Genomic DNA, 20,535 nt, shown 5'->3' on the forward strand with positions numbered 1-20,535 from the left:
TAGAGCCCTGGGTTGCCCAGCCTCTGAAGCGGAAGGATTGAGTGGAACTGGTGGGGTGCTTCCCTCCCAGAAGGAAAGCGGGTCCTGGCTCCCAACCCCGCACCCCCGCAGGCAGAGGACCCCGGAATATGTCTCTGGATGCCGTGGACGGAGCGTCAGCCGTGGAGCCGGAGAGCGTGTGCCTGATATCCTGGCATTGGCTCTTTACCCGGGTAGCGGCTCAGTTTACCCCATTCCTAATATTGGGGTGCTGACCTCCCAGGAGTCTGCGAGGAGGCTGCGAGGGTTAGAGGCACGTACAGTGCGCGCGGTGCCTCTAGCGCAGTGTTCTTCGGGGCCGGTCCTCTGACACGGGTCAGTGTGCCTTCAGACTTGACTTCCCCCAGACCTAGCTGCTGCTGCTTCTCCTTCTTCTTCTTCTTTTTTTTTTTTTTTTTTAAGTCCCCAAGCACCTCAACATATGTGCTTAGAAGACCGACTCTTCAGATCTTCAGTGACTGGTGGGACATGCTGAGTGAGGGCCTGGGTGGAGATGTTGAGGGTAATTCTCAGGTGTCCGATTTCAACAAGATGCAGGTGTTCACCAAGGTGCAGCGCTCAATTGGACAGGTAATGCAGTTCAAGTTGAGATAAGATAAGCTTTAATAGAGAAAACGACTTTATCCATGTGGTCCTTGAAACATTACTTGTGATGGGCTGGCGGTGGGGGGGGGAGGTACTGGAATGGAAAGCTCCTTGTTTAATTATTCTTTGGCAGGGGTCCTGCAGGCCGAACACATCCCACCACCTGTTTTCATTTGGCCTGTGAGCTAAGACCGGTGTGTTCTTTTTTTTTTTTTTTCATTTTAAAATGGTTAAAAAATAAGAATGGTATTTCATGACGTGAAAATTATGTACAATTCATATAATCAGAGCAGTTCTTAAAAGTTCTCATCAGGAGGAAAAAAAAATTTGTTAACTATGTATGGTGACAGATGTTAACTAGACTTGTGATCATTTTGAATACAAATTTGGTACAAATACCAAATCATTACGTTGTACACTTGAAAATAATGTAATGTGGGACGCCTGGGTGGCTCAGTCTGTTAGGCGTCTGCCTTCGGCTCAGGTCATGATCCCAGGGTCCTGGGATTGAGTCCCATATCGGGCTCCTTCCTCAGCGGGGAGTCTGCTTCTCCCTCTGCCTGCTGCTCCCCCTGCTTGTGCTCTCTTGCTCTCTCTGACAAATAAAATCTTAAAAAAAAAAAAAGAACGTAATGTTAATGTCTATCTCGATTTAAAAGATGATTTTCTTATTTATTTATTTGTCGGAGAGAGCGAGTGCACAAGCAGGGGGAGCGGCAGGCAGAGGGAGAAGCAGACTCCCCGCTGAGCAGGGAGCCCGATGAGGGACTCGATCCCAGGACCCTGGGATCATGACCTGAGCCGAAGGCAGACGACCAACCGACTGAGCCACCCAGGTGTCCCAAGACAATTTTCATAAAATATGAAAATTATGTGAAATTATATGAAATATTGCAGTGTCTATAATTTTATTTGAACACACCCAGTCCCATTTTGTTTACATATTATCTATGCCTGCTTTTTCACTACAACAGAAGTGTTGAGTAGTTGCAACAGAGACCTTATGGCTAGCAAAACGTAAATGATTTACTATCTGGTCCTTTACAGGAAAAGTTTGCCGACCCCTAAAATCTGTGTTCAGAGATGTTCCTTTTATGTTCCAAAGGATGTTCAGAGACAGCCTATGATGCTATAATCTTAAGAAAATGAAAATGGAGAGTATAGGGATGCCTGGGTGGCTGAGTCAGTTAAGCATCTGCCTTCAGCTCAGGTGATCATCCCAGGGTCCTGGGATTGAGCCCACGTTGGGCTTCTTACTCAAGGAGGAGCCTGCTTCTCCCCCCTGCTTGTGTTCTTGCTGTCAAATAAAGTCTTTTTTTTAAAAAATGAAGAGCATAAAGATTATCTACTCCAAGAAGTCTATAAACTTTAAAAAGTTGCAGAGGGCGCCTGGGTGGCTCAGTCGGTTAAGCGACTGCCTTCGGCTCAGGTCATGATCCTGGAGTCCCGGGATTGAGTCCCGCATCGGGCTCCCTGCTCGGCGGGGAGTCTGCTTCTCCCTCTGACCCTCTTCCCTCTCATGCTCTCTCTCATTCTCTCTCTTTCAAATAAATAAATAAAATCTTTTTAAAAAAAGTTGTAGAATACTGTTAAGAAAAATTATCCAAAATCTGGAAATAAGACCAAGAGTGTAGCATGTCCTGCTAGTGCCATCCTGGGGCCTTGTTTAATTACCCACAGGAATGAGCATTTGATGTTGCTATTTACCATTTCATGTTCAGACGCTGATATTACAAGTAGATACTGTCCAGGAGAGATACAGGACATTTATATTTAGTAGAAAAAGTAACTCCAGAGGTGCCTGGGTGGCTCAGTCAGTTAAGCATCTGCCTTCAGTTCAGGTCATGATCCCAGGGTCCTGGGATCGAGCCCCACATTGGGCTCCCCTGTTCAGCGGAGAGGCTGCTTTTCCCTCTCCTTCTGCAGTTCCCCCTGCTTGAGCGCTCACTCTCTCTCAAAGTCTTAAAAAAAAAAAAAAACTTAAAAAGTTCTATTTCTTACTGTCCTGTAGGACATCAACCAGTTTTGTGTCTAACCTAGAATCATACTCTAACATTCCTCTTTATTTTTTTTTAAAGATTTTATTTATTTACTCGAGAGAGAGCAAGAGTGAGAGCAAGAACACGGGAGAGGGAGAAGCAGACTCCCCGCTGAGCAGGGAGCCCGACAGGGGGCTAGATCCCAGGACCCCGAGATCAAGACCTGAGCTGAAGGCAGCCGCCTAACCGACTGAGCCACCCAGATGCCCCTCTAACATTCCTCTTTAAGTGCCTGTCCATATCCAGGTCCCCAAGACACATTACCACCTTACTGAGGGGGAACCCCTCACTGCTGGGTTTATACATCTTAGTTACATGTTCATTCCAGATCTAGCATCATATTTTTAACTTTTTGAAAATTATACTTTGACATTTGGTGATTCTCTAGAATGTTTTTCTAAATTATCCATGTATATGTACATGTAGGTACATCAAGTTACATCAAGAAGGGACCCAAAAGATGCCCACTCACCAAACTGTTGAGGGGGTTACCTCTGTTAGGTAGGTAGGAGCCCGGGGGGGCGGGTGTCATTGCCTTTTCCTCTGTACGCTGTGTATTACACAAATCTTTTACAAGAATGTAGTCATGTGCTACTTGGGTAATTTTTAAATGGTGTTGAGCCAGAAGCCCGAACGTCTAAAAAGTTCATCTGTATTCACACGAGAACGGAGGTGCGAACAATGGTTTCAACAGTGGGCCAACGGCTAGGCATGGGGGGGTGTCACCCCTGTACTGTGTCAGAATGGGGGTCTGAGGGACTGTTGTGATTAATGACACTGGACAGTAAACATGGATGTGGCAGGAGACCGAGGGTCTTGGCCGGACCTTGGATCTAACTTCTGGGGCAGGCGGACAGAAAGGAGGCCACGGGGGTGGCTGAGTTCAAGTTATCCTTCTTCTACTCTAGTTCCTGGGAGCTTTCATGTTCCTCCACACCATTTCTGCCCATTTTTCTGGGTGATACTGCTGAGAGTCCTGGAGTTTTCACCTCTCCCACGTATGGAGGAAATGTTTTCTTGTTGCTTGTAAGTGTCCCTGCCCAGTCACAGCCTCGGGTAGAACTGGATCTTAGTCTCAGTACTGACTCCCTCACTCATTGGCTGTGGGCACCTGGGCTGACACTTCCTCTGTACCTCGGACTTGTGTGCAAAACAGGATTTATGCCACCAGCCTCACCTGGGACTCTTGGAAAGGACAGAGGTGATGGGTGCGAAGTGCTGAGTGCTTAAAGGTGGCACAGGAGAAAGCTGGTCAGCATCAGGTCCTCGGACATTTGGGGAAGGATGGAAAAGTCCGTTGCTGTCTGGGCCATGCCTAGGGAGGGCACGGGGAAGGTCCCAGGACAGCTCTGGGCAAGCTCTTATCTTTTCCCTTCACTTTGTTCCTCCCCATCCGGGAACGGAGCAAATACTTGGAGCTTCTCATTCAGCCCAGGCCTCCCCTCACCTGGGAACGCCCTCCAGCTACACATCCGAAACCTAGTCTCTCGTTGGCCTAAGACTTGTTGTGGACCTAGGACATGCCCTTCCATTTTTCTGAGACCTGGCTCTGTGGAAATGTGCCCACAGTACCTCCTCTGTGGTAGGTAGGAGGCAGGGGAGTGGGGGGTCAACTCAGTGAGAAGAGTCGGACTCAGTGAGAGATGTGCACAAGAACGCAGTGTGTATGCAGGCAGGATGATAAGGGACACTGTCCCTTCCTCAACACTCCTGCTGCTCTGTACCTTCAGCCCTCCATCCGACCTTCCCTAATTTGGAGCTCCCCCGACCCCCCAGGAACCACTCCTGTACTGGCTGGAACCAGCCTGTATTCTAGAATCTTGTCCCCTCCTATGTCCCCGTGGTTCTAGCATATCCCACTGCGACGCCAGACCGTGCGCTCTAGAACCGGAGGGGTCAGCTGCTTCTCCTGAACAGTGCTGACTTGCTCAGCTTCCACCGTTGGACTGGAGTCTGTGCGGCCACCACGATGCGGTGGCGGGACCGGCTGGCTGTGCTCTTCTTCCCACAAGGCATGGTGCTCACCGCAGCTGCCCTGATGCTCTTCCTTATACACCTTGGGGTCTTTGCCAGCGACGTGCACAACTTCTGCGTCACCCACCACTACGACCGCATGAGCTTCCACTACACAGTTGTCCTGATGGTAGACTGGGGCCGGGGCTCAAGGGCTGGTCGGGGGAGGCCCAGGGACTGATGGAAACCCCACTGTTGTCTCAGGGGGCCACTCTCCCACTGGATGGGGCCTACAGTTCTCCCAGGTGATGAGCATCTGCTGGGCCGCCATGGGGTCACTCTACGCTGAGATGACAGATGACAAGTTTCTTCGGTGCTTTGCCCTGACCATCCTGAGTGAGTGGGGGAGGGGGTTGTGCCAAGGGGGAGGGGGAGCTTTGGATCCCTGAGACATGGCAGATAGTAGGCAGGGAATGCTGATAGGGGCTCCCTCCTCTGCTCAGTACTAAATGGAGCCATGTTCTTCAACCGCCTGTCCCTTGAGTTTCTGGCCATCCAGTACCGTCAGGAGAACCACTGAGGCCTGAAGACTGGGCTGAGAAGGGGGAAGGAAAAGGAGGCTTCGGTGTTTTAATAAAGTCTGTCGTTTATTTCCACCTGTCACCTCCTTTGTGGGGAGGAGGGCGGGAGGCTGGAGACCCAGGGTAAGCAGGTCAAGACAGACATTTGACCTGCAGGGGCCCCAGGCCCAGCCAGCAGCCACTCTAGTGGACTTGACTGCACCTGGGATCTTAGTGTCTCAGGCGTGAAGAAGAGGAGCAGAAAAAAAGTCCCCAGGCCTCCCTACCTCAGGCCCCCGGGTCCTAGGCTGGCCTGGCTACAAGCAAGGGCTCAGGAGGGCCCCACACGGATGTGAGGGTTCATGAGTGGGTCCAGGTTGGGATCGCTGTCAGCTGCAGCTCGGCCCAGGCGAGACATAAGCGCGAGGAGGGCCAGGAAGCCCAGGAGCCCCAGGAGCAGCAGAAGCCCCGCCCGCTGCAGCAGCGTCAGCGGCCGCTTACGAGACCCAGCCCGGCTCCTGCGGAGGACAAGGGGCGAGTCAGGTCAGGTTCTCAATCCCTGACGGCCCGTCAGCCCGGAGAGGAACCCCAGACACGACACTTGTCTTCTGGCCCTGGTGCTGCCATTCCTGAGCCTTGCTGCTTCCGGTGCGCAGGCTCATCCCTGCACCTGCTCGTTACACAGGGGACCATGCAGCTCAAACCAGCTGAGGCAACTAGGATGTGTCAGGCATGGCAGAGTCACTAGGCTCAGGTGGTGTTGGAGCAGCAAGGGGCCTCAAAGAGCCCAGCCTCAAGCCTCAGATACCTAGCAGGCGAGGAAACAGCCCTACAGTGGAGCAGACTCAAGACTTCTAGGGCCGAGCGGAGGCCTCTCTGCATAGCCAGACCCCAGGTACTACTGATACCCAGTCGAAGGCCCTCTTATCTATCATGTAATCATCATGCCCAGGGCCTCTGGCTCTCACTTCCTCTCCTCCCCGCTCCTGGCATCCGGGCCCACCTGACCGTGCATACCTGAGCAGCTGGGCCAGCCAGCCCAGGGCAGGCCGGCGACGGTACTTGTCGTCATCACAATCTCCGTGGAGGCCTGGTGAACGGTCATCATCCCGCGTGTCATACACCTTCCTTGGGGCTGAGGCTGCAGGGGCAGAGCCACCGGTATCCACAGGCTCAGAGAAACTGGCCTGCAGCAGGGTGGCGAGTGGGGAGGGCAGGAGGTCCTTGCCCTCTCAGCCCGACAGACCACCTCAGAACTGTGGGGAGGTGATGTCTCTGCTAGAGTGAGGAGGGGGCCCCCCGGGTGGGCATCTGGAACCCTGAGCTCCCCCCACATGAGCCACCCCACTTCCTTTCCATCCTCCTCTAGACTGGACCATTCCCTGGCTCACCATGAGTCAAGGGCTCAGGATTGCCCATATGGATCACTGTGTGCTGCTCGGGTCGGCTCGGGGAAGTGGGGGGCCGGGGGACTTGGCTGTAGAAGGATGGGGCAGCGGAAGCACTGGTTATCTCCTCCTGTTCAGGGGTCCCACTGGCTGTAGCAAGAAGAGAGTGGTTAGCAGAGCAGGGAGGCAAGGGCCCCCAAGGGCAGTGCAGACCACCACTTACCATTAAAGCTAGACCAGTCAGAGAAGTCAGAAGTGTTGAGAGGCTCGGGTTCCGGGCTCACCACCTCATCGATCTGGAGGAAGGAACCTGTGTTACCAGCCTGCCCGGTGCTGTCCCTCTGTACCTATCTGGCCCAGGTTGGGACCCAGGGCAGATGGTCAGTCAGTCAGACAGACAGACAGACAGACAGCCAGACAGATTCTCACCAGAGGAAGGCCCAGTCCTGCCCGGGCCCAGTTGACCGTGGCCAGCTTCTCTCTCAGTGAAGAAGCCACAGGGCCAGCCAGGTTGGCTGGGGGAAAGATGGGGCCACTGCAGGTAGGGCACTGGTAGCCAGCAGGCGCTGTGTTTCGGGGCAGCTTGGCAGCACGTTCATTGAGGCAGGCCCAGTGGAAGAGGTCTTAGGGCCCATGAAATAGGGGAGGAGAGGCATGAGGAAGAAGACACTTAGGACGTCTAGCCCAGCAACAGCCCCCCGCCTGCTACAGGGATGTATATATGCACACACACATATAGCCCACAGCCTTCTCCTTCCTGTCCTCATTCAGGTCCACTTCATCAGTGTTCCCTGAGACTTCGGCCTTCTTGGCCACCACCACCTGAACTCAGTCAAGGCAGATGCTACCCCAGCACAGTAAAAGGGAGAAGCCCACTAGGGTGGGAAGAAGATGCCAGCAACCCTTAAAAGTGAGTCCTCGCTGAACATGCACTCATCACAAGCTCCTTGAGCTAACAGCTAGTTAAGAACAGTTTCAGAAAAAGTTCCTAGACGCACACAGGCACACGTATGCATGTACACACCTATGGGCACAAATGTACACGTGCTGGTATACACATAATCAAATACAAGAACGATTCCCTGTATCACCACGTGTGGCACACTAACTCCCACATATACACATCTATACATTCACATTTGCTAAAACTCAAGCACTGTCACCCACACCTGCTCCTGCAACCCCACAACACACCTGTGTTCATACATTCACGCACAGTTACCCATTCACTCATCTGCAGGTACTAACGCACTAATTAACACACGTAAAGTCCTAAGACACATTAAATTCATGCATATATACACACATGCTCATCACACTGAGAAACACACGCGGAGCTCTTTTGCACTAGCTCCTTCAAAAAGTGGAGTTAAGCCTCTTACACCAGAGTCAGGTCAAGGTCATGATACATGTGACTGCTGACTTCTTTTAGCTGAATGTACTGGAGAAACTCCCTTCCTCTCTGTTTAACTAGAATGATTAACAGATCCTAAATGTCCAAAAGCCTCATCCCTTCAGCTTCCTGCTGGTCCAGCCAGCTACTGCTCACAGCCAAAATGATACCCACAGTTGGACTGGCTCTCACTCAACCCTCAAAATGGGCAGGTAAGAAACCAGGAGCTTTAATTTTTAGGGAAAAAGACGGAGGCCTAGAAAGAAAAAAATGACTTGCCTGAGCTCACACAGTAGGTAAATAACATAGCAGAACTAGAATTTGGGGCTCCAGCCTCCCAAGCTTTGGGAGATCTCACTGCCCTGCTGCTTACAGAGGACCTGGAAACTGGTCACCAAGCTGGGCAGGCCTCACCATAACAGACGAGGCGGGTTGTCTCCCGGTTGGCGAGGGGTATGTTGCACAGGCGGCAATTCGGATTGTAGTCGCTATCTTGGAGCCACTGCAGATAGGACTGGACGATGCACTGCAGTGGGAGAGAGAGATCACAACAGGGGCCCATCTCCTCAAGGTCCAGCTGCTTCTTTGTCTCTCATCACAGAGGAGACTCATCCTTTCGTTTTTCCATCAATAAACATTTACTGAGCACGCAGTGTGCCAGACTCCGCCTTAAGGGCTGGAGATAGAGCCGAGCACAAAAGCTCCAGGAGAGCTTCATTCCAACCCCTGGCCCTTCATGGAGTTGGAGAAAACCAATACCGCCTGCCCACCTACTGCCCTGCTCAGCCCCTGCCCTGAAGGCCCCACCTTGGCGTGATTGGCTACCAGGCAGTGCTCGCAGACGTTGACCCGATGTTCGAAGCAAAACAGATTGGTCACCTTCCTCTTGGGGCACTTGCAAAGTCCCATATTCGACCCTGAGGAAGAGGTCTGAGTTGACAGCCAAGTTGCGGTGTCCGCCACTACGAACTCACAAGCCCAGATCGTTTACACTCTTCACTCCCCTAAACACCTCTCATAATCGCCCCAACCCCCAATTACTGCCCACTGCCCCGCTACATTCCGGGCCACGCCCCCCAAACGAATCCCACCTGCGGTGACCTCTCATTCCTCCTGGATCCCGCCCCAGCCAGGTTCCTCCACCGGCGAGTCTCCGATACCACCGGCCCCGCCCCCAGGGGCTCCGCCTGAGCCCCACCCCCTCCAAGCCCCGCCCCCACCTTCAACACAGACCCCTCTCTCCGTGTTTACCGATCGACCGCCGCACCGGTCCCGACGGGCGCGAGCGCTGGCCCGACGCGCGGAAGAACAGGCACCGCGCTCACCCGAGCTCCCGCTCTGCGCTCTCTACCTCGGGCCGCTCCGATTATCCCTCTGCTGCCACGTCTCTTCCGGGTGCGGCGCGCTCTGATGACGCCAGCGTGCCGCTGGCCCCGCCCCTGCTGACGCCAGACGTGAAGATCGACGAACGGTGAACGGAACACGGCGGCCCGCCCGCCTTGCGTCACTTCCGCTTCCTCCAGGCAGAGCGGGTAATTCGAACGTTTAGGTTTCCGTCGGCCCTCCGGGTTGGCGCGAGCCTCGGCGGCGGCGGAGGCAGCGAAAGACTAAGGCTAACATGTCCGAGAGGCGAACGCGGTCCGGAGGGTCCGCCCAGCGCTCTGGTGAGCGGAAGGCGCGCGGGAGCCTGGGTCCGAGCCGTTTGAGGGACGGAGTCCCGCGAGGAGGCCCTCCCACCACCGCTGTAGGAGGCTCACTGCCCCGGAAAGGAGCTTGTTTGGGAACCTTCTCTCGCTCACTCCTGAATCTGTTCTCTAGACTCTGAGGCCTGGAGTCTTACCCTACCTCCTAACTTTTTTCTTTTCCCAGGGCCCGGGGCCCCACCTCCTACTCAGTCTCTGCGGAGGTCCCAGCGGAAATCAGGCCCTGATCTCCCGAGCACCCTCCCTGAAATCTGGCCCAAGGTGAGCCCCGGCTTTCTCAGTTTCTGCCCCGGAAGCCGCGGGACTAATGTGGAGCTCATATTCACTCCTCTTCTAGGCACCCCATGCGGCTCCAGTCAGAAAGCCCATCGTTTTGAAGAAGATCGTAGCCCAACCTGTAGAGGTGAGGACTGAGAGAGGCGTTGTGGGTTGGGAACCAAAATTGGGGGTGGCTATGTTATCAATTATTATTGTCTCCACAGATCCCGCCTGTCCACACACCTCGAAGGAGCCCAAGGGTGAGTTCATTTTTATCTTCTTAATGGAATGGAATCCAGGGCATTCTAGAGATCGGGCAGGACATACTGGCTGCTCACATCTGCCCAGGGAGCAGTTCTGAGGTACAGATCTTTCTCCACTTAGGACGGGGTTACATCCTGGTAAACCTATGATAAGTTGAAAATATCATAAGTCAAACATGCATTTAATAACACTGAATCTATCAAACATCATACTTTAGCCTAGCATGCCGAACACATTAAGTGTGTTCAGAACACTTACATTAGCGTAAAGGTGGGCAAATCATCTAGTACAAAGCCTATTTATAATGAAGAGTTGAATACCTTTTAATTTTTTGAATACTAGAAACAAACAACGGAATAGTTGTAAATTTATCAGTTGTTTACCTGCGTGATGGCGTGGCTGACTGGAAGCTGTAGCTTGCTGCCACTGCCCAGCATCATGAGAGAGGATCTTACCACAAATCACTAGCCCAGGAAATGATCAAAATTCAAAGTATGATTTCTAGTGAATGCATATCAGTTTTGCTCCACAATCACATTGAAAAACTTTAAGTCAAACCGTCATTAGGTCGGGAAGCATCTGTATTTTGAAACACTCTGCCTTTGGACACCCACATGCATTGCCAGTCTTGCTCACTCCCTGTGGATTTCATATGTTTAGGTCTTGATGTCCTAACGTTCTCTACCGTCATCTTAAGAGCTGGGCCATGTCCTAAATATTCCTTCTTTCTAGTCCATCTCCTCAATTTGTGAGAACAGGTTGTTCTCACAAAGATAAATGTACAGCATTTTTACTCCTTTAGCAGAAGTTGTTAAGGATGTTTCATGAACAGAAAACCTGTGCCTAAAGATATAATAAGTGAGAAATGCTAGCTGCCTTTTAGGAGCACAGGGAGCTTATGTCAAGTGGGGAGAAAGACAGATGAGCAATGATAACAGCATGGCATGCTGCGGACTGCAGTAAGAAAAGTACTAGATGTTATGAAGGCACCTAAAGCAGACCAGCTGGCCCTGGGGCTGTTTCACAGAAGAAGAAATGTTTCAACTGAGTCTCTAAAGAAAAGTAGTACTGTTTAGGCAAAGGATGCTGTGTTGGCAGAGCCCTGGAATTCACAAAGAAAATCCCGAGGTCTGGAGGACGGCAGATTTTTCGGTGTGTCTGTGGCAGATCTTGTTGGGGGATAGAGCACATTAAGCCAGAGCCATTCCTGAGGAGGCTTGAACGCCACACTCAGGAGCTTGGGCTTTGTCCTCGGCATCGTGGGAGCCTTTGGGGAGTCTTAAGCTCACTAAGTCTCAGGTAGTCACTAAGGCGTGTTTGAGTGTTTCGGAAAAAAATCTCCGTGGGGTCTGGGTGGAGACTGGGGTGGAAACAGCCTGCTCGGGACCCCAAGACCAGGTAGGAAGACTTGACAGGAATCCTGCAGCGGGATGGCGGAGCCCTAAAGTAAGGTGAGGGCAGAGTGATGCTCTGCCCCTCATCTCACCACATGACCTACCCATCACACAGTACTCCACCGAAAGGACACCTCCCAGAAGGCTTCCCTGACCACTTGTGCCCTGTCACTGTCCTATTTATGTAGTTCTCCTTAGGCCTTCTCCATATCCAAATGTTTGCATGTTGTCTTGCGGATGGAGACTTCTGCCTCCCCGTGGTAATCACTCATTCTTGTTGGTCGAACGATAGATTGATGACATTGAGCCAAAGAAGCTGTAAGGACTCATGTGACTGCTTGCTGTAGGGGATGAGGAAGGGGTCGTCAGGGCTAACCCCCGTTTTGTGCAGCATCCCTTTGACTCTGACTCATCTCTTAAGACTCAGATTGCCTGTGCTTGTAGCCAGGAAGTGTCTCTCTTGATAACCAACGTCATTCCTTCTGTTAGACCACAAGAGTGACTGAATTTGTCCTGTTTCCTACGGTGTTTTGGCTGCCGTAAAGCTCAGTGACACATTTTGGGTACATTAAGGCAGTGAGTATTGAACACTTGTTCGACGCAGGGCTCTGCGGAGGGTGCTGGCCAGAGGCTGGGTCAGCCAAACAGATGAAGACCCCTGCTCTCAAGCTCATGTTCTTGTTGGGGTGATGGGTGACCAGTGTACAAGAGAGGTTGTTGGGGCAGAAGTAAAGATCAGTGGTAGTGGGGCTCCCTGCTATTCTGTGATAAGAAACGGCTTCTCAGGGCACCTGGATGGCTCAGTCGTTAAGCGTCTGCCTTCGGCTCAGGTCATGGTCCCAGGGTCCTGGGATCGAGCCCCGCATCGGGCTCCCTGCTTGGCGGGAAGCCTGCCTGTCCCTCTCCCACTCCCCCGCCTGTGTTCCCTCTCGCTGTCTCTTTTTGTCAAATAAAAACAAAACAAAAACGGCTTCTCTGAAGAAGCAGCATTTGAGCCGAGAGTGGGATTTTAAGGAGCCAACATGTGAACCTCTTAATACACGTATGAGACTAGGCCTTTTCCCATTCACAACCTTGCCGTGGCTCCCTGGGTCTCAGAGCAAGGGTCTCCATGGGCCTCCCCTTCCAATGTCCTATAGAAGGCCCTCTAGCAGCCCCCATTACCTCTCGAACCCCATCTTCAGTTCCTCCTCACTTCCTCTCGCTCAGCCACACTGGCCTCGTTTCTTTACCTTTCTGGACATTCCTGCACCTCAGGACTTGGGCACCTTCTGTTCCCTCTGCCTACAACACTTGGCCTCCATGTGACTCACTCCCTCACCCCCTTCAGGTTCTAGCTCAGACAATCCCCCAGTGAGGCCTCCATCGACCTTCACCTACTTAAAATCCCAACCCACCCCCAGTGCTATCTCATTCTGTTTTTATCCAAAGTGCTTAACACTTCTAACATGCTACATGACTTTTCCCTGTTCGTTACCTGTTTTACCCCCACCAGAATGGAAGCTCCATGGAGACAGGGCTTTCTCTGTTTTATCCCCGGCTGTGCTCCCAGTGCCTAGAAAGTACCTGGAACAGGGCAGGTGCCCGGAAAGTGCTTGCTGACTGGATGGACATGTTAGGAAAACTGTCGCCAACTGTGTGACACATGGACCAGAGGACCCAGGTGGAAGCAGGCAGAGCAGTCAGGAGCTTGTCGAACTGCTCTAGATGACGTGATGGGGGCTTGCGGTCAGTAGGGGCGGCTAGATTCTGGTCACTTTTTGTTGGGAAACAGAGCTGACAACACCCGGTGGTGAGGAGTCTTCTTGCATTACCAAAGTGGACTCAGAAGCAAGGACAGACAGATTCTTCCCCAGGTCTGTCTCAAGGTCCAATGTGTTGCCTGACCTGTCTTCTCTTCTTTTATAAGTGTCCTATGGGTCTTTCCACCCTGAATCTCCTCGGACCTTTCGGGAAGTATGTAATACAGCTAACTAACAAGGAGGTGTTCTCTCTTCTGTCCCGGTCCAGATTGCTTTTTTCTTGGAGAAGGAAAACAACCCTCCTAGCAAGGAGCCTGCTAAGGAGGATCTCTTCAAGGCATGTAATATACCCGTCACCCCCACCACCACCCCGGTGCTCTACCCTCTGAATGTTGAGTCCAACTTCAGGGAAGAAGAGCTGGACGCCAGAGACTTGGAAATGTCTAAGAAGGTCAGGCGATCCTACAGCCGGCTGGAGACCTTCGGCTCCGCCTCCACCTCCACTCCAGGCCGCCGGTCTTGCTTTGGTTTCGAGGGGCTGCTGGGGTCAGAAGACTTGGCCCGAGTCTCGCCTGTGGTGGGTTCCAAGTTAACCGAAGCCCCCAGGGTCCCTGTGAAGCCCTGGGCCCCAGATACAACTCTCCCCGGGATCTCCCCACCGGCCGTGAAAGAGAAGCGCAAGAAGAGAAAGGTGCCTGAGATCCTGGTGAGTGAGGGCCAGGGCTTTGCTGTGTTGTCGCCCCAGACGCCCTGGGAGGCCGCCGGGGCTCGGGCCAGCCTGGGGCTCAGCGCCTGCAGGGTCTGGGTTCACATGCTCTGGCCAGCACACCCCTTCCCCAGTCCTCACTCACCTGCCCACTTTTTCTCTCCCCCTAGAAATCGGAGCTGGATGAATGGGCTGCGGCCATGAATGCGGAGTTTGAAGCTGCTGAGCAGTTTGATCTCCTGGTTGAATGAGATGTCGGGGTGGGGGGTGTCCCTGGCCATCCCGTCCCCTTCCCGTGTACATAGCTCCTCCTCCCCGTGGAGAGGACATTTGGGGTCCCCTCCCCTGGCCCTGTTCCCTGTACGTAGGCTGTGGCTACGTGAGGCCTGTGTTCCTCGGAGGGCTGGTGCGGTGGCAACAGCCGTCTCAGGAGATGGGGCTCGCTGGGCCTGGCCACGCACCGCTGTCCTGTGTCTGGTCCCTGCCTCCCAGCGGGGCCTCGCCACTTTCCAGCTGGACCGCACACTGGGGAGTAGGAGTTGCTGGCGCAGCCGGAGGAGGGGAAGGGGCTGGGGTTGCAGGTGAGCAGGGAGCCGGGCCGTTGTTGGGGAACGCAGCTGCTCTGCACCAGCCCCGGCCCAGGCCGGAGGCACCGCGGCCTCAGGCAATTCCCCCTGCCTTGTCTTCCATCGGGGGCCTGGTTCCCAGCCACCAGCTCGTCTATGTAAAGAGGCTTGGGTTCCCTCTTAGTTTCTGTAGATGGGCCAGGAGAGAATTCGTGGGTTGGGGAGAGTTCTGTCTGTGAGAGGAAGACCCTGGACACTGTAGAATTTTACATTTTGAAGGAGGGAGGGGAAACCTTGGTTGGGTCTCAGGCCAGAAGCGTTTGCTCGGAGAAGCTGTGTTTGATCGCTCTGCCCTGCTGTTGAGATGTTCGGTTAGACACCAGGCGGGTGGGTCCCTGGCTGCCTGGGGCAAAGGGGGTGCGTTTCTGGGTGTGGCCACCAGGTGCCAGAAACTGAGGCCTGGGCCTCTGGACCGGACACCTGCACAGGGCGGGGGAGGGGGCTGTGGTGGGAGGTGCCCCGCTTATCACTTACACCTATTTCTTGCAAAACAAAGTGCACAGAGTCTACTCGCTCTGGAGGGGAAAGCAGGGTTGTACGGCCCCAATCCTAGTTCTGGACCTCCTAGCTTTGCAGCTACCCCACGCCGGTGCGTCTTCTGACGTTTCCAGGGTCGCAGCAGTAGAGGCCGCGAGGGGTCTGGCAGGGCTGGTGGTAGCAGAATGTCAGGGAAGGTGTGCTCGTGCTTGGTTAGGGGACTTGAGACCCTGGGGCAGGCCCGATGGGCACTGCTGACAGCCCTTGCTTCGCCTGGGAGCCCCGGGCTACCTGTTCAACACTCCATGCTCTGTCAGACCCCCCCAAGCCAGCGCCCCCTGCCAGGGCGGGCCTGGATGCCCCTGAGCTGGACAGCTGAAGAAGTCTCGTCCTCGCCGGCTGGTGGGGCGGAACTCCGGGGAAGTGTCTTAGTCCCGCAGAGTCGGGAGCTGCCAGGTGGTGTGGAGTTGATGTCATCATTGCAAGTCCTCTCTGTCCCTGAGAAATTAAGACTGTGGAGTGCAAAGAAAGATTATGTTGCTGTTGTTTGAATTAAAAAAAAAAAAAAAAAAACCCTGATTAAAAAGTTCCTGCTTATTTGAGACTGTTGTTTTATCGAGGCAGAGGTGAAGGTGGGAGGCCCAGGAAGCCAAGCCTTCTTTGGGCAGTGTCTCCAGGGTTGTCCCCTTGCACAGGGGACCGCCAGCCTGGCCTGTAGCAGCCCTGTGATCACTGCTCTGCCCTCACGTCGTGTTTCTTCTGTGCTGTCCCATCCGCTCCCACACGGTAGGGCTGCCTGCAAGGGAGGCCTCCAGGGAGCCCCAGCCCCTCCTGTCTGGAATTCTCCCACTTGGCTCAAGGAGGCCCTGGGACATATGTGCCACGGCTGCTCCTGTTACTTCTCAGGCAGAAGCAACCAGCGACCAGTGGGACAGGTTCAGGTCGCTGCCACACTCTCAGCCTTGCTGAGAACACCCTTTCTGGGGGCCATGGCACTGCTGGCCCCTCTTTCTTGACTTCCCCTGAAATATCAGGACACCCAGGTTCAGTCCTGGGCCCTCTTTCCAACCTGCTGGCTCTCCCCAGGCGAGGACAGGCCCTCTGGGCCACCCTCTGGCTCATTCAGGGCCAGGCTTTTTTCTTTTTTTTTTTTTTAAGATTTTATTTATTTGACAGAGAGAGACAGCGAGAGAGGGAACACAAGCAGGGGGAGTGGGAGAGGGAGAAGCAGGCTTCCCATGGAGCAGGGAGCCCGATGCGGGGCTCGATCCCAGGACCCTGGGATCATGACCTGAGCTGAAGGCAGATGCTTAACAACTGAGCCACCCAGGGGGCCCCTGGCCAGTCTTGATCTCCGTCCCATACCTCCCTCCTGAGCTCCGAACCAGAATCTAGAAATACGCCTCGACTCAGAAGTCCTCTCAAACTCAGCTCATCCACCAGCTCACCTCTTCCTGTGCCCCCTCTGCCATCGGCATCCCCCCAGCTGACCTCGCCACACAAGCCAGGAGCCCGGGGTTCATCGGCAGCCCTACCCTCTCCCTCGCCCTGTCCCGTCGGCCCTAACTTCAACATCCCTCTGCTCCACAGCCACTGGACAGCACTGGCCTCCTAGCCACCTCTCGCCTCTCCAAACTGTCTACACTGCAGCCAGACTGTTTCCCAGAAGAAGTAATATCCTGTTTCTCCCTTGCTCAAAACCCTTAGATACAATCCCACTTCTGGGTGTAACACCCAGAAGAATGGAAAGCAGGGTCTTGAAGAAATATTGGCACAGACCGTTGTGAGGCTGCCTTTTGCGGTGTAACCGTGTCTCCTGCACATGTTCCCTGATACTCGCCATGTAGACACTTGTCACATGGAGCAGCTTGTGCTTGCCTCTCTCCATTCCCAAGACCTTCAGCTTCCCACCCCCAGTATCTCCTCATCCCAGTTACGGCCCAAGCAACCCACACAGAAACACACAAAGGTCTCCCATGCCTTGTCACCTGGGGGCCACAGCCCAGGCCCCTCACAGTATGTTCCAGCTGGAGTGCCCTCAGCGCTGGCATGCCCCAAACTGCTCCCTCCTTTGGATTGCTCTCCTCTTGCCAAAATCCTCCACTTCTTGATGTTCAAGCAGCACCTTCGCGGTGGAGTCTCTGGAGTGCTAAGCCGAATGTGTGGCTCCCTTCTTTCACGGCCAGGGCTATCTGTACTGGCTTCAGTTAGGGCACATCTCCCTGCGCTGGGGCCACCTGAGAACCTGGGGCCTCCCCTGGCCCCGGGAGCTTCTCCTGGGCAGAACCAGGTCACGATCACCTGTCTATGTATTCTCAGGACCCTGCCGGGGCGTGTCCCGCAGACAGCACTTGGTCAACCAGGCTTTCCTGGGAACCATTAACTGCAGAGTGAACTGTGTTCGATCATGTTCATGCTATTGTTTACTGACCTTTTCTTATATTTGGGCCCTTTAGGCTGCTTCCAGTTTTTCTTCTTGGTGTAAATTGGTCTCCGTGTAAATTATTTTTATTTCCCATGGAGTTGTGTCTTTAGGACTAGTTACCAAAGTGATGTTACCAGGGGCAAGGTCCTGGTTAGTTTTGTAGATCTTATTACATGTTGCCAGCTTCCCCTTGGGACAAGTCAAACATGGTGATGTGAGCATTGGTATCACCTTGGAGCTCAGTGAGTCCCCAGAGTTAGGCAACCCCTCCTTCCCGCCCGCCCCCCCCCCCATATTTCTGGCCACCAAGCTTCTGTTACCATCATGTGGACAAAAATTACAATATTTTAGGCCATCTGGAAAGGCTCGATGTACTGCAAGAGAGCACACGACATGGGATCCCTGCCGCAACCCATGGGCCTATCAAAAGCCCAGATGGAGCTCGGTGTGGGTGTGAAGGACACATCTGAGGTCACTATTTGCCATCTGATTGCATTGTCCTCCATCGCTAGGCCCTCAGATGTACAAGATTCGGAAAAATCTGGAAGTGAAAAATGGTGACGATTCCATCTATTGACGTGAGACTTTCTGTCACTTGGGGAGAAGCTGCTATTTCAAGCCTGCTTCGGGGGACATCTAACACCACCCTGTAGAGACAGAAGCATCCTCAGGCTCAGCCCAGCTCTCGCTCCCCTGTGAAACTGTCCAAGAGGGTCCCAGGGAGGTGCATTTGCTCAGCAGAGAAAAGAGCGGGTCCAGTTCAGATAGTGGAGCGGGGAGGGAGCAGGAAAGAGGAGAACAGCATGGGCAAGAGCTTGGAGGTGGGGTAAGTTCGGGCTGGTGCTGGGAAGTGAGGCTCCTGGCCGGTCTGAGCAGACCCTCGTTCAGGGACAGTGGAATACCAAGGGGGTTACAAACAAGGGTGTTCATAGCAGGGGCTTGAATGCCACACTATTTGCTTCTCCGTGTCCAGTTGGTAATTTCTACACCAAAAATGGGAGGGATTCTCCACTTTTTTACAAGCTTGTATAGGATTCCTTTCAACAGGGTGCCCCTCGTGCCCCCACACCCAATAACTTGCATCGGCTGGGATTCAGTTCATGAAATATTGTCGGTATGTAGCATGTTGCCAGATGACATATGGGCCACCTAGCGAAATTTGAATTTCAGACAAATAATGAATCATTTTTTTAGTATAAGTATGTCCTAAACTTTGCATGGCATATGCTTATACTTTTAAAATTGCTTGGTTTTCGTCTGAAATTCAGATCGAACCATGTGTCCTTGTGTTTTGGTTGCCAAATGTGGTAACCCTAATTTTGAGGAGTCTGGTTTGCTGGACAGAGCTGGTGGTGGAGGCTCTCCACACTGGAGGCTGCCCCAGGAAAACCAGACAGGGCTGGCAAGGGGAAACTGGCAGGATGGTGGACATGGCCCCCCAAATGGGCTTCCGTCTCCTTCAGTCTCCCAGGGGCAGACGAAAAGCCTACTCTAAGCCTGTGGTGAAGCCAGAGGTACAGCCTGCTGAGAAGCCGAAGCCAGAAGAACCTCAAGTCTCCGGGGAGCCAGGCTTAGAGGTGACAGGAAGCCCCAGGGCTTCCCAAGGCAGAAAGCAGTGGTGGCAGGAAGGGTGGCATCTCCCGGGCTGCCAGCCTCATGCTGGGCCGTCACCACGGCACCTTCTCTGCCACAGCCGTCTTCTTCAGTGCAAAAGCTGGACTTGCAACCAGAACCCACCGTGACCTTCCTGTTCACCCTCCTGAGCACATCGGAGCCCACTGAGTCCAAAGACCCTGAAGAGTAAGGCTGCATGTGTGTGTGCAGGGGAGGGAGGCAGAGGGGGCTTCTCTCTGCTAAAATTCAGACCAGGGCCAGGACTCAGCCTGGGGTGGGCAGAGGGGAGACCCATGGACAGGCCCTGGGCCATGGGCTGCCTCCCCCACCTCCCCCCATGCTGCCCACCCCACCCTCCCCAACCTCTAGCCTCTCTGGTCCAACCCTCCCTGTGCACTTGTTCCAGGGAATTAGAGATCCAGGAGAGCCGGTTCCTGGACACGGAAGACTGGGGGCCCCAGCGGACCACAAAGGAAATCAGCCATTTGCAGAATGATTGCATGAGGTGAGCTGGGCCGGGGCAGGTGGGGGCAGATAGGGTGACAGGGCTTTGCCCCACTGAGGTCAGGGCCTGGGGCTTGATGGCCGTGGGTGTGTACCTTTCCTTGGCCCTTCTCCTTCCCTCCTTCCCTTGTCTTCTCACCGTTCTGCTCTGAATGACCCCTTCACTGGCCATCAGGTCCCTTCCCTCCCAAGCATCAGTGGTCCTCCCATGTGAGCGGGACCTGCCCCACAGGCTTGGGGGCCACCGCTCTTTCCCATCAGTCGACTGTGTGCCCACACACCTGGTCTGCAAGCAGTTTATAGGCCACCTGTAAGGGACCCGCCCCTTTTAATTGTCTAAGAACCTGATGGGGTAGTTTGGTCTCTGGAGCCGCAGGGGTGGGGGTAGGGTCTGGTCTCTGGATGTCAGGCTCCGGAGTTTGGGTCTGTGTCATGCCATGGTCACTGGCCCCTCTGTGGTGATGCCAAGGTCAGATCTCTGCCTGGAGCCAGGGTTAGGGGGTGGGGCAGCATGATACAGTCCCTCGGGGCTGCACGTGGATCTGAGTGGTCAGCACTTTCGTTCATACCCAGAGCCCTCAGGCAGGGCTGGTTCCAGGCTTGACCCTCTTGCTAGCCTGGAACCACACAGAATTCTGTCACGGTCCCCACTGCAGCCCAACAGCGTGGGATGGCTAACCCGCACACTAGAGCGACCTGCCCTTCTCTTGCTAAAGAAGAGAAAAAACACACGTCATCTCTGTCTGGGTCTCCTGCTGCCAGTCACTTGGGAAGAACAGTTCCCTCCCCCGCTGTGGCTTTGCCCCGACGAGACTGGGCTCCAATAAAACCCTATTCCCAGGGCGCCTGGGTGGCTCAGTTGGTT

At 53.9% G+C, this 20,535-nt stretch overlaps 3 protein-coding genes across 7 annotated transcripts in view; 2 read left to right on the plus strand and 1 right to left on the minus strand.

Moving 5' to 3' along the window:
• Nucleotides 1-52: 52 nt before the first annotated feature.
• On the plus strand, nt 53-5,270 carry TMEM262 (transmembrane protein 262). 2 transcript variants are annotated; one of them, XM_025878793.2, is made up of 6 exons: nt 53-354; nt 442-609; nt 2,703-3,164; nt 4,514-4,806; nt 4,913-5,012; nt 5,120-5,270. In XM_025878793.2, the coding sequence occupies exons 4-6, from the start codon at nt 4,633-4,635 to the stop codon at nt 5,194-5,196; spliced, it is 351 nt and encodes a 116-aa protein (XP_025734578.1). In that variant the 5' UTR covers nt 53-354; nt 442-609; nt 2,703-3,164; nt 4,514-4,632; the 3' UTR covers nt 5,197-5,270. The 2 variants fall into 2 exon arrangements, 1 of the variants encoding a protein (XP_025734578.1); XR_012375470.1 differs by lacking the exons at nt 442-609; nt 2,703-3,164; nt 4,514-4,806 and having other exon boundaries at nt 4,881-5,012; nt 5,120-5,165.
• Nucleotides 5,243-9,349, minus strand: ZFPL1 (zinc finger protein like 1). 2 transcript variants are annotated; one of them, XM_025878790.2, is made up of 8 exons: nt 9,209-9,349; nt 8,765-8,874; nt 8,372-8,483; nt 6,994-7,187; nt 6,788-6,860; nt 6,568-6,714; nt 6,194-6,317; nt 5,243-5,694 (listed from the first exon to the last, which is right to left on the minus strand). In XM_025878790.2, the coding sequence occupies exons 2-8, from the start codon at nt 8,864-8,866 to the stop codon at nt 5,508-5,510; spliced, it is 939 nt and encodes a 312-aa protein (XP_025734575.1). In that variant the 5' UTR covers nt 8,867-8,874; nt 9,209-9,349; the 3' UTR covers nt 5,243-5,507. The 2 variants fall into 2 exon arrangements, with proteins under 2 accessions (XP_025734575.1, XP_025734576.1); XM_025878791.2 differs by lacking the exon at nt 9,209-9,349 and adding an exon at nt 9,049-9,137.
• An 11-nt stretch (nt 9,350-9,360) lies between these two features.
• Nucleotides 9,361-20,535, plus strand: part of CDCA5 (cell division cycle associated 5) — a 12,618-nt gene continuing 1,443 nt past the window's right edge. Inside the window, exons 1-8 of one of the 3 annotated variants that reach the window (XM_073883500.1) lie at nt 9,361-9,621; nt 9,827-9,921; nt 9,998-10,063; nt 10,143-10,178; nt 13,587-14,024; nt 19,016-19,129; nt 19,246-19,352; nt 19,573-19,671. In XM_073883500.1, coding sequence (XP_073739601.1) covers nt 9,576-9,621; nt 9,827-9,921; nt 9,998-10,063; nt 10,143-10,178; nt 13,587-14,024; nt 19,016-19,129; nt 19,246-19,352; nt 19,573-19,671 — 1,001 coding nt within the window. In that variant the 5' untranslated portion in view covers nt 9,361-9,575. Of the gene's footprint in view, nt 9,622-9,826; nt 9,922-9,997; nt 10,064-10,142; nt 10,179-13,586; nt 14,025-14,194; nt 15,717-16,717; nt 16,869-19,015; nt 19,130-19,245; nt 19,353-19,572; nt 19,672-20,535 lie in introns of those variants that run through there. The other 2 variants (XM_073883501.1, XM_025878792.2) reach the window with 2 other exon arrangements.

The sequence above is a fragment of the Callorhinus ursinus genome, unplaced genomic scaffold (assembly GCF_003265705.2).
Source record: "Callorhinus ursinus isolate GAN/ISIS: 27379988/994484 unplaced genomic scaffold, GSC_fseal_2.0 scaffold51, whole genome shotgun sequence".
NCBI classification, from domain to species: Eukaryota; Metazoa; Chordata; class Mammalia; order Carnivora; family Otariidae; genus Callorhinus; species Callorhinus ursinus.

Coding starts and splice junctions, on each gene's coding strand:
- TMEM262 (XM_025878793.2), top strand. CDS start 4,633: ATGCGGTGGCGGGACCGGCTGGCTGTGCTCTTCTTCCCACAAGGCATG. Junction 4,807..4,912: donor ACTACACAGTTGTCCTGATG/GTAGACTGGGGC, acceptor TGGGGCCTACAG/TTCTCCCAGGTGATGAGCAT. Junction 5,013..5,119: donor CTTTGCCCTGACCATCCTGA/GTGAGTGGGGGA, acceptor TCCTCTGCTCAG/TACTAAATGGAGCCATGTTC.
- ZFPL1 (XM_025878790.2), bottom strand. CDS start 8,866: ATGGGACTTTGCAAGTGCCCCAAGAGGAAGGTGACCAATCTGTTTTGC. Junction 8,484..8,764: donor TGGTAGCCAATCACGCCAAG/GTGGGGCCTTCA, acceptor CTCCCACTGCAG/TGCATCGTCCAGTCCTATCT. Junction 6,861..6,993: donor CAGGACTGGGCCTTCCTCTG/GTGAGAATCTGT, acceptor TCCTTCCTCCAG/ATCGATGAGGTGGTGAGCCC.